A 12,032-nucleotide genomic window follows, 5' to 3' on the forward strand; every position below is an offset into this window, starting at 1 on the left:
TCTCCCAGTCATCCCCACTCCCCTGCCTTCTCCCCATACCTTTTGTTGCCCTGGCTAATCAAGAACATATCTATCTCTGCCTTAATTACACCCAGTGACTTGGCCTCACAGCCACTCCTGGCAACAAATTCCACAGATTTACCACCCTCTGACTAAAGTAATTTCTCCACATCTCTGTTCTTAATGGACGTCCTTCAATCCTGAAGTCATGACCTAGAATCCCTTATCACGGGGGATATCTAGTCTGTTCAGGCCAATTTAATTGGTTTGGCATAACAATGTGGGCCGATGAACTGTTCCTGTGCTCTACTGTTCTGAATCTGAATTATTATTATTACTGAATCTGATTAGTAGTAAAGACAGGTTTTTTATTCCCTTCAGCCATGTAAGTCCCGTGGAGACTCAGGAATACCGTCACACTCAGATGTAGAAGGATTCTTCAATGCTGTTTCCATAACAAAATCTGAATTATTAGCCACCCAGTATCTCAAGTGATTGACTGGGTAAAATATCTGTTGTAACAGTTATGTTTGTAACCTTCAGACGCAGGCGTTACTCTTACTCGGGCACCAGGCAGCCAAAGGAAAACATTGAAACGGAGGTGTGGAGCTTGAATCCGAATGGCACCAGCTCGTCGTGAGGTCCCACGGAGAAGGAAGCAAAGCCTGCAGTCACAGCAACCAAGGAGCCACCGCAGCCAGCCAGCGAATGTCCAGAATCCAATGTAGGGTTAGAATCAGCAGACATGGTCGTACCTAGAACTCAGGACTTGGCATTCCGCCCCTCTTCTCTGTGGTCACACGAGCCTTCTCCTGTCCTCCCTTACCACCTCGCAGATTACCACTTCTGCTGATACCCACCACCCCAGCCAGGACAGAGCTCGCCTGTCCATCGCTGTTCATCCTGTCTCTCCTGGCCATCCTTCACGTTGTCTGCAGGTGGAGCCCATCTTCCGACTTCCAGACAAAGATTCTTCCTCATCCAGAAATGTTGTCTTTGGAGCTTCAGTTGCCCTGGGAATTTATGGGATGTGGCTACTAGCCCCGTGCTCAACCCTCCTCCTCACGCAGCCGGCATTGGGTCTGTCCTCTCTGGAGCTTACAGACTGCCTGAATGTCGTGAATTGTCTTATTGTCCAGGTTTTGTTAGTGCACACAGAATCCAGTGTGTCCCAATGAACCGTCAGTTAACAAACAGCACTGCCTGTTTCAAAGGTTTTGTGGGTGGGGATGGTGTGGGGGATAAAGATGTTTCATCAAACAGCACCCGTCAGCAGAACATCAAAGGGTGGTGCTGGGTCACTGTGTGAGTGAGTGTGTGTGAGTGTGTGTGAGTGTGTGAGTGTGAGTGTGTGTATGAGTGTGTGTGTGTGTGAGTGTGTGTATGAGTGTGTGAGTGTGTGTGTGTGTGTGTGTGAGTGTGTGTGAGTGTGTGTATGAGTGTGTGTGTGTGTGTGAGTGTGTGTGTGTGTGTGTGTGAGTGTGTGTATGAGTGTGTGAGTGTGTGTGTGTGTGTGTGTGTGAGTGTGTGTGAGTGTGTGTATGAGTGTGTGAGTGTGTGTGTGAGTGTGTGTGTGAGTGTGTGTGAGTGTGTGTATGAGTGTGTGTGTGAGTGTGTGAGTGTGTGTGTGAGTGTGTGAGTGTGTGAGTGTGTGTGTGAGTGTGTGTGTGTGAGTGTGTGTGTGAGTGTGAGTGTGTGTGTGAGTGTGTGAGTGTGTGAGTGTGTGTGTGTGTGTGAGAGTGTGTGAGTGTGAGTGTGTGTGTGAGTGTGTGAGTGTGTGTGTGTGTGTGTGAGAGTGTGTGAGTGTGTGTGTGAGTGTGTGTATGAGTGTGTGAGTGTGTGTGTGAGTGTGTGAGTGTGTGTGTGAGTGTGTGTATGAGTGTGTGAGTGTGTGTGTGTGTGTGAGTGTGTGAGTGTGTGTGTGAGTGTGTGTATGAGTGTGTGAGTGTGTGTGTGAGTGTGTGAGTGTGTGTGTGAGTGTGTGTATGAGTGTGTGAGTGTGTGTGTGAGTGTGTGAGTGTGTGTGTGTGTGAGTGTGTGTATGAGTGTGTGAGTGTGTGTGTGAGTGTGTGTATGAGTGTGTGAGTGTGTGTGTGAGTGTGTGTGTGAGTGTGTGTATGAGTGTGTGAGTGTGTGAGTGTGAGTGTGTGTGTGAGTGTGTGTGTGAGTGTGTGTATGAGTGTGTGAGTGTGTGTGTGTGTGTGAGTGTGTGTGTGAGTGTGTGTGTGAGTGTGTGAGTGTGTGTGTGAGTGTGTGTATGAGTGTGTGAGTGTGTGTGTGAGTGTGTGTGTGTGTGTGTGTGAGAGTGTGTGTGTGAGTGTGTGTGTGAGTGTGTGTGAGTGTGTGTGTGTGTGTGTATGTGTGTACAGGGAAATAGAAGGGAAGAGTTTGAGGTAAGTGAAGGGAAGAATGTGGGAGGCAGGAATCTGAATGAGGGTGAATCAGAAGAAAGGATAGAGTGGGGAGTGCGTCAGGAAGTAAAAAGACTGAGGAGAAGATAGGAGAGGGGAGAAACATGGCAGTAAGGGGAAAGGGAAGAGTGAAGGACTGGGGAAGGAAAAGGAATGTGTGAAGGGAGTGCGGGTGTGTGAGCAGGGATTGGAGGGTAAAAGTGGAAGAAGATGGTGGCTGCAGACAGCGAGAGTGAAGGGGCAGTAAGCGGGGAAGAGGAAGTAGGGGAAAGTGAACAGGGTAGGATGATGAGGGCTGGCTAAGGGAGGACGACCCCCTTCTCCATTGTACGTCCAATTCCTGTGTACAAAAAGATTGACTCTGCCTGGGACTTTATGCATAGTATTACAGGGGATGTTACAGGCCCATTCAGAGCATTTGGGCCATTAGAACAAAATGGGTCATAGAACAGGACAACATTGGATAGGCGACGTGGCCCATAATATTGTGCCAAATATGATGCCAATTTATACAAGAGTAATACACACACAAAATGCTGGAGAAATGTTTTGACTGTTTTCATTTCAACCTGGCTTCACCTATCACCTTCTAACTTGTCCTCTTCCCCCTCCTCCTCCTCCTCCTCCTACCTTTCTATTTGGGCTTCTCCCTCCTTCCTTTCTGGACCTGAAGAAGGGTCTCAACCTGAAACTTTGACCGCTTATTCATTTCCATAGATGCTGCCTGACCTGCTGAGTGCCTCCGGCATTTTGTGTGTGTTTGCTCTGGATTTCCAGCGTCTGGAGAATCTCCTGTGCCAATTCATACCAAATATCCTCCTCCTGAGTATCATCCCTATCTCTCCATTTCCTTCAGACTTGTGTCTGTCTAAAGGCCTCTTAAACTCCGCCACATTCCTGCGTCCACCGCTACCCCCCGGTAACCCTTTCCAGGCATCGGCTGTCCCTGTATACAAAAACTTCCCCCTCACGACACCTTTAAGCATCCCTCCTCCATCCTGAGAAGCATATTCTCTGCCGTTTGACATTTCTATGCTGGGGAACAGATCCTGACGGTCAAGACTGTCTATATTTTGATCTATTTGAGCCCTCTTTGCCTCACCAGTAACACCTCTGTTTCACGCCCACTGTTGTCCCATCTTCCACCATTCACCCCAGCCCCTCTCTGTGGGAGGAAATCCCACTGTCTCACTTTTCTTTGGGTATATCCTCTCAATTCCTCAATGGATTTCTTGGTGATGGCCTCTCATTCTGCTTTTCTGCAGAATGGGAAATAGTCTCACCACATCCATGCTCTTGAAATCTCTAACATTTCAGACACCTCGAGCAGGTTACAATATGAACTAAGTGATTTATATCCACTTACAGTCAAGACTGGGAGTTCTCTCCTTCAGAGTGAGCCTGTCTCCATGCCGTAAGACTCTGACTCTTGATTTCAGTTTAAACTTCTCAAGAAAGTTTGTGGCAAGTTTGTATTAGAGTTTCTGTTACGGATTTGGAATTTGAAATCAATTTTACATGGGATCCAGATGTGCCACGGTCGTATTGCAGTTAGCTTGATGCTATTACAGCTCGGGGTGGCCGTGTTCGCAGTTCAATTCCGACATCCTCTGTAAGAAAATTTGTAGATCCTTCCTGTGAGTGCACGGGTTTCCTCTGGGTGCTCAGGTTTCCTCCCACAGTCCAAAGGCGTGTCACCGTAAATTGTCCAGTGATTAGCCTAAGGTTGTTGGGTGGCATGGCACAGAGGGCTGGAAGGGCTTGTTTGGCTCTCTATCTCAATAAATAACCAAATAAAATGACACATTTTTAATCTGCTGTAGAAGACCAAGATGATTTTAAGTCCACATTAGACGAGAAAGATTGCAAAACTGTGTTCTCCTGAAACTAACCCTCAGTCCAGTATATTTTTGTAAATATGTACACGCCTTTGTTTTTGGTAATTGGTAATTGGTTTAATCTTCTGAATGCACTGAATGTAACTTAGCAAGAGTTTAAAATGTAATGAAATGTAATATTCAGTGTTGTTTGAGCAAGAGCCCTTATAAAGACAAATTTATCTTAACTGTCTCTTAACCAAACACATATTTTCAGATCTAAGACTATATTAATAAGAACTAACTATAATCTATGCATTAATTTACAGTTATTTGGTAAATATTCGGTGCAGAACAACACACAAAATGCTGGAGGAACTCAGAAGGTCAGGCAGCATCTATGGAAATCAATAGAAAGTTGATGTTTCAGGCCGAGATCCTTCATCAGAACTGGAAAAGAAGCCAGAATAAGCTCTTTCCCCTTTCCTCACCCGCTTATTCTGGCTTCTTACTCTTTCCTTTCCAGTTCTGATGAAAGGTCTCGGTCCAAAACATTGACAGTTTATTCCCCTCCACAGATGCTGCCTGACTTGCCGAGTTCCTCCAGCATTTTGTGTGTGTTGCTCTAAATTTCCAGCATCTGCAGAATCTCTTGTGTTGGATTAGAACAAGTGGTAATGTTTCATGTGATGAACTGCTTCCTCCATTCAATACACCGTTGTAAATGCTTCAATCAAAGTTAACATCACAAGTTACTGTGGCTTTTACAAACGAGACAGCTGGGTTTCTGTTCTGTCTGTTGGCCAGTTCTTGTCAGATCTGCTAACTCCTTTGTTGAATACATTGGCTTTTATGTGAAACTCTGGTCTAGACTGCAGCAGTCCCAGTCCCTCAAATCCAAGTTTAAGTTCAAGTTCAAGTTTATTGTCATTTCAACCATACCCATGTATACCACCAAACAAACTACGTTCCCCCGGACCAGGGTGCACAACACAGTACATATAACTCACATACAACCATACACACATATACCACCAAACGAAACAATGTTCCCCTGGACCAGGGTGCACAACACAGTACATATAACTCACACACATAACACAGGTGACAAATAAATTAACAAATAATAAAATATATCACAGAAGATTTAGATTTAGCATAAGGTGCATTTACGACACAAGTTAAAAAGTAAACAGTGTTAGTGTGATCACTCGAGTCGAGTATAATGTTCCCCTCAGGGGTTCTTCCCTTGGTGGAGAATGGCTGTGCGTGACTGTGTTTAACGTGGGGAGGCTGGTGCATGGGCAGTCCTTGACAGATTGGGGTCAGGGTCCAGTGGCATGGAGTGCAAGGCATCTTTACTGCCATTGCGATGTGTTACCAGCTTCTGCCATCTCCGCCACTGAACTCCTGGTTGTCTGGAACCTCTGCCTTGACGTAACCACCGTGGCTGACCCTAGCAGGAGCTCAGCTCGAGACAGCTTCACTCTCGGGATCTCAGGAACTCAGCATGACGAGGTGACAATCCTCGGAGAACTGTATAACATTGCTGGGGCTTCATACGCTTCAGACGTAGGTGGTGGCAGGGAATCCAGTAATCTCATAGCATGGGCCCGGATAACAAGAGGCCCAGTAAGTGTGAAACAATTCATATGAATTTGACATAGAGTGCCTCCCTGCAAAGCCAGCGGTCAATAGGTACATTTAATATCAGAGAAATGTATACAATATACATCCTGAAATTATTTTTCTTTCCAAACATCTACTAAAACAGAGCAGTGCCCCTAGAATGAATGATAGTTATTAGAACCCCAAAGCCCCCCCAGCTCCACCCTTCCATACACAAGCAACAGCAAAGCTCCACAGATGCTGTCTGACCTGTTGAGTTCTTCCAGCATTGTGTACGTATTCACAGATGCTGTCTGACCTGCTGAGTTACTGCTCTGCAGCCATGCAGTTCCTGAACTGGTGTGAATAACATCACAAACCTCAACTCGGAACTGTTGCTGCAGCGTTCAGGTTCATTCTCACCCACTCTACAACTCCTGTTCTCGGTATCACTTATTTATCTGCACAGTGTGTCTTCTTTTGCACGCTGGTTGCTTGTCAGTCTTTCTTTATGTATAGTTTTCTATAAGTTCTATTGTATATCCTTATTTTCCTGTAAATGCCTGCAAGGAAAGGAATTTTCAAAGTACATTTATTGTCAAAGTATGTACAAATTATAAAACCTTGAGGTTTGTCTCCTTTCAGGCAGCCACAGACAAGAACCCATTAAAAAAAGACTAACAAACACAGAATATGCAGAGAGGGCACTTCACGGAAGGAAGTTTACGTATATTGATAATGACTGTGACTTTGACTGCTGGCACTGTGCTCAATGCGATTAGATTTCAGAAGCAGATTACAATACGAATGAAGTTGGAGCGTAAAGAACTGAGATCACACTTTTAACCAACTTCCTGACAAAATACAATGAGTACCTCAAAAGGGAGTCGGTGCCACAGTTAATTAAGATAAGTGCTCAAGAATTTTAATCTCAGCATTTAGTGATGCTCTCAATCAGTTAGTGAACAAACAGATCATTTTAATGGAAAAATGGGAACATTAACACCCAGAAGCCTTGTTAATGGATTTATCTGGTGTTCAGACTTCCCATAACTGTTGACAAAAACTCAGCTGAAAGCACAAACAAGAGTTGCAAGCAGAGCAACACACGAAATGCTGAGGGAACTCAACAGGTCCGACTATGGAGGCAGCAGCTGTGGCCAGCGTGCTGAAGCTGGGAGGTGATAGATGGAAAAGGCAAAAGGCTGGAGAAGATGGAATCTGGTAGGAGCGGAGAGTTGACCATAGGAGAAAGGGAAGGAGAAGGGGGGCCAGAGGGAAGTGATAGGCAGGCGATGAGAACAGGTAAGAGACCAGTGTGGGGAATAGAAGAGGAAGGTAAGGGGAGGGGAAAATTAGCAGACCATCAGGTTGGAGGCCAGCCAGACAGAATATGAGGTGTGCTTCCATCATGGCAGCGGAGGTCATGGACTGACATGTCAGAACGGGAACTGGGATAGAAATTAAAGTGATTGGCCGCCTAGAAATCCTGCTTTTTTTGATGAAACAAAGGTGCTTGACAAAGCAATCTCCCAATTTACTTTCGTCTCACCAAAGTGAGACAATTGTAGTGGGCAGCATGGACTAGATGGGCTGAAGGGCATGCCTCTGTGCTGGACTTCTCTATGACTCTCTAATAGAAGAGGTTGCATTGGGAGCACCAGCTGCAATTAGAGAAAGTGAAGTTTTCAACCAGGAAAGGTGCTGTATCTTCTGAACTGTACTGAGGATCACTGTTCCGTTCCATTGCCCAGTTTACAACATTACGTCTTCTGTCTCCAACCTCCTCGCATCTTCTCCTCAAAAGTCCGCGCAACACTAGCTTATAGACTCACAGGAAAGAATAACAGCTATCCCAACTGGTTAACAAATGAATACAATTCTCCTTCTCAGTAATTATAACCCAAACAAGCTGCAAGAGAAAGCACTCTCTCACCAGTTAGCATAACAAAGCATTTTTACTTTTAACAAAGAAGCCATTTTAGTAGCCTTAGCAAGAAAAGAAGAAACCCCTTACAATAGGCTGCAGGTCATGGATTGGAATTGAGAGGCAGGTGAGCCCAGTGGAGTCTGGGAGGCGTCTGCCAGTACAGGCCTGTCATCGTGAGCAGGAAGATGGGACTTTTCTTTCTGTTCACTCAGCATCCATCCCAGGCAAACTCCTCATTGTATTGTAGAGTACAGGCTCGCACAGTAGCTTAACAAAGCTTGGTCCAATTGCCACCATTGTCTTGTTCATTCTCCCATTGACCATGTGGCTTTCTTCCCACTGCACGGAGACAACAGGTAAGCAGTGGACACGCTGTGTTGACACAAGGAGCATGGTGACAGTTGCAGACTGCCCTCAGCACATCCTCGGACTGTGCTGGTCACTGGTGGAAATAACTCATTTCACCACATGTTTCAATGTACATGGAACAAATAAAGCTAATCTTTAAACCATCAGCATCTGTGGGAGGAAAGGAAAGGTATTCTAGCATGGGTAAAGCAGTGGCTGATTGGCAGGAGACAAAGAGTGAGAATAAAGGGGTTTTATAAAGGGGAATAAAGGGGTTTTCTGGTTGGCTGCCGGTGATTGGTGATGTTCCACAGGGGTCTGTGTTGGAAATGATTATTTTTACATTATACATCAATGGTTTAGATGATGGAATTCATGGCTTTGTTGAAAAATTTGCAGATGATTCAAAGATAATGGAGGGGCTGGTAGTTTTGAGGAAGTAGAAATACGGATGATTTAGACAGATTAGGAGAATTGACGAAGAAATTACAGTGTTAGGAAGTGTATGGTCATGCACATTGGTAAAGGAAAGGATTGACTATTTTCTAAATGGAAAGTACAAAAATGCGTGGCACAAAGGGACTAGGGAGTCCTTGTGCAGGATTCCCTAAGGGTTAATTTGCAGGTTGAGTCTCTGGTAAGGAAGACAAATGCAATGTTAGCATTCATTTTGAGAGGACTAGAATATGAAAGCAAGTTAAGGACTGGTGAGGCCTCACTTGGAGTGTTGTGAGCAGTTTTGGGCCCCTTGCCTTAGAAAGGATGTGCTGAAACTGGAGAGGGTTCAATGGAGGTTCACGAAAATAATTCCAGGATTGATTGGTTTGTCATATGAAGAGTGTCTGATGGCTCTGGGCTTGTATTCACTGGAATTCAGAGGAATGAGGGGTGACCTCCTTGAAACCTATTGAATGGTGAAAGGCCTCGATAGAGTGGATGTGGAGAGGATGTTTCCTGTCAACACACAAAATGCTGGAGGAACTCAGCAGGCCAGGCAGCATCTATGGAAAAGAATACATGTGACGTTTTGTGCTGAAATCCTTCGGCAGGACTAGAGAAAGAAAGCCGAGGAGTAGATTTAAAAACCAGGTGATAAGTGAAACCTGGAGGGGGAAGGATGAAGTGAAGAGTTGGGAAATTGATTGGTGAATGAGGCCATGGAAGAAAGAAAAAGGAGTGGGCAGCACCAGAGGGAGGCAATGAGCAGGCAAGGAGAGAAGGTGAGAGAGGGAAAAGGGGATGGGGAAAAGTGATGTGGGGGGAAGGTAGGGGGCATTGCCAGAAGTTTGAGAAATTGATGTCCATGCCATCAGGTTGGAGGCTACCCAAACGGAATATTAGGTGTTGTTCCTCCAGCCCAAGTGTGGCCTTATCACAACAGTGGAGGAGGCCATGGATGGGCATTTCAGAATAGGAATGGGAAGTGGAATTAAAATGGATGGTCACTGAAAGATCCCGCTTGTCCTGGCGGATGGAATGTAGGTGCTTGGCAAAGCAGTCTCACTGATATACGGGAGGCCACTTTGGGAGCATTGGACACCGTATATGACCCAAAGAGACTCACAAGTGAAGTGTTGCCTCACCTGGAAGCACTGTTTGGGGCCCTGAATGGTGGTGTGGAAAGAGGTATAGGGGCAGGTACAGCACTTGTTCCTAATCCTCTTTCCCCTCTCTCATCCTCTCTCCTTTCCTGCTCATCGCCTCCCTCCGGCGCGCCTCCATTTTTCTTTCTTCCATGGTCTTCTGTCTCTTTCACCAATCAACTACCCAGCTCTTTACTTCACCCCTCCCTCTCCAGGTTTCACCTATCCCCTGGTGTTTCTCTCTCCCCCCACCCTTTAAATCTACCCCTCAGCTTTGTTTCTTCAGTCCTGCTGAAGGGTCCTGAAATGTCAGCTGTTCTTTTTTGCGTAGATGCTGCCTGACCTGCTGAGTTTCTCTGGCACTTTGTGTGTGTTGCTCAGATTTAAAGCATCTGCAGATTTTCTCTTGTTTGTGAGGATATTTCCTGCGGTGGGAGAGTCTAAGACCAGAGGACACAGCCTTAGAATAGAGGGGCATTATTTTAGAATGGAGATAAGGAGGAATTTCTTTAGTTAGAGAATGGTGAATCTGTGGAATTCCTTGCCGCAGGCAGCTGTGGAAGCCAAGTCTTTATGTATATTTAAGGCAGAGGTTGATAGATTCTTGATTGCTCAAGGTATGAAGGGATCTGGGGAGAAGGCAGGAGATTGGGGCTGAGAGGGAAAATGGATCAGCCATGATGAAATGGTGGAGCAGACTCGATGGGCCAAATGGCCTAATTCTGCTCCTATATCTTATGGTTTTATGGCATTGTCAGCATTTCAGGTGGAAGCCCTGCATCTGGGTCTTGTTAGAAATCTATTTATTCTTGCTAATAGAACCATAATAGAACCAGACTAAAATACCTATAGAGAAATCATTTTAATTTCACTTACAGCCATCTTTCTAGCATCTCCAAACCGGAATACTTGAAAATGCAGTGAACAAAACTATTCTAAATCGTCTTACTGCTTATTTCTTGCCAACTATCATTGAGAAAGTGACTGCCTTTTAAGCACAAACTCATGAAACTGACACTATTTAAAAATTATTCTCTCTAAGCACGGTGCAGTGTCCAATGGCCATGCAAGTGTACGTGACTGTTGTTAGCTAGAAACTGTTCAGCAACAATCTCCTGTCCCAAATAAACAAAGAGAATCCTGGCTCTTTAGGGTTTGTCCCAAGTAAGAGGCTGTCCTGATTAACTGATGGCACAGTTAATCAGAATCCATTACACTTTATTCAGGTATTCTGCTGCCAAAACTAATGTTTATTCGAAGCTGTGACTGTGAACTGGGGTGTCCTAAACACTCAATTGTTGGTCTTCAGTAACTTATAATTGGTCTAGTGCAGCCAGCAATTGAACAGGGGTTGCTGTGGTCAAAAACTTTGCAGAAGACATAGAAACATAGAAAATAGGTGCAGGAGTAGGCCATTTGACCCTTCGAGCCTGAACCGCCATTCAGTATGATCATGGCTGATCATCCAACTCAGAACCCTGTACCTGCTTTCTCTCCATACCTCCTGATCCCTTTAGCCACAAGGGCCATATCTAACTTCCTCTTAAATATAGCCAATGAACCGGCCTCAACTGTTTCCTGTGGCAGAGAATTCCACAGATTCACCACTCTCTGTGTGAAGAAGTTTTTCCTCATCTCGGTCCTGAAAGGCTTCCCCTTTATCCTTAAACTGTGACCCCTCGTTCTGGACTTCCCCAACATTGGAAACAATCTTCCGGCATCTAGCCTGTCCAATCCCTTTAGAATTTTATACGTTTCCATAAGATCCCCCCTCAATCTTCTAAATTCCAGTGAGTATAAGCCTAGTCGATCCAGTCTTTCTTCTTATGAAAGTCCTGCCATCCCAGGAATCAATCTGGTGAACCTTCTCTGTACTCCCTCTATGGCAAGAATGTCTTTCCTCAGATTAGGGGACCAAAACTGCACACAATATTCTAGGTGCGGTCTGACCAAGGCCTTGTACAACTGCAGTAGAACCTCCCTGCTCCTGTACTCAAATCCTTTTGCTATGAATGCCAATATACCATTTGCCTTTTTCACCGCCTGCTGTACCTGCATGCCCACTTTCAATGACTGGTGTACAAAGACACCCAGGTCTCGTTGCACCTCCCCTTTTCCTAATCAGCCACCATTCAGGTAATAATCTGTTTTCCTGTTCTTGCAACCAAACTGGATAACCTCACATTTATCCACATTAAGTTGCATCTGCCATGAATTTGCCCACTCACCTAACCTATCCAAGTCACCCTGCATCCTCTTAGCATCCTCCTCACAGCTAACACCGCTGCCTAGCTTCATGTCATCCGCAAACTTGGAGATGCTGCATTTATTTCCC

General features: G+C 45.3%; 1 protein-coding gene across 1 annotated transcript in view; it reads left to right on the forward strand.

Moving 5' to 3' along the window:
- lyve1a (lymphatic vessel endothelial hyaluronic receptor 1a) overlaps window positions 1-1,438 on the forward strand; it is a 38,544-nt gene extending 37,106 nt beyond the window's left edge. The window contains exon 6 of the mRNA XM_059974003.1: window positions 544-1,438. Within this exon, the coding sequence (XP_059829986.1) occupies window positions 544-640 (97 nt within the window). The 3' untranslated portion in view covers window positions 641-1,438. The remainder of the gene's footprint in view (window positions 1-543) is intronic.
- Window positions 1,439-12,032: the final 10,594 nt, after the last annotated feature.

The sequence above is a fragment of the Hypanus sabinus genome, chromosome 7, assembly GCF_030144855.1.
Source record: "Hypanus sabinus isolate sHypSab1 chromosome 7, sHypSab1.hap1, whole genome shotgun sequence".
NCBI lineage: Eukaryota > Metazoa > Chordata > Chondrichthyes > Myliobatiformes > Dasyatidae > Hypanus > Hypanus sabinus.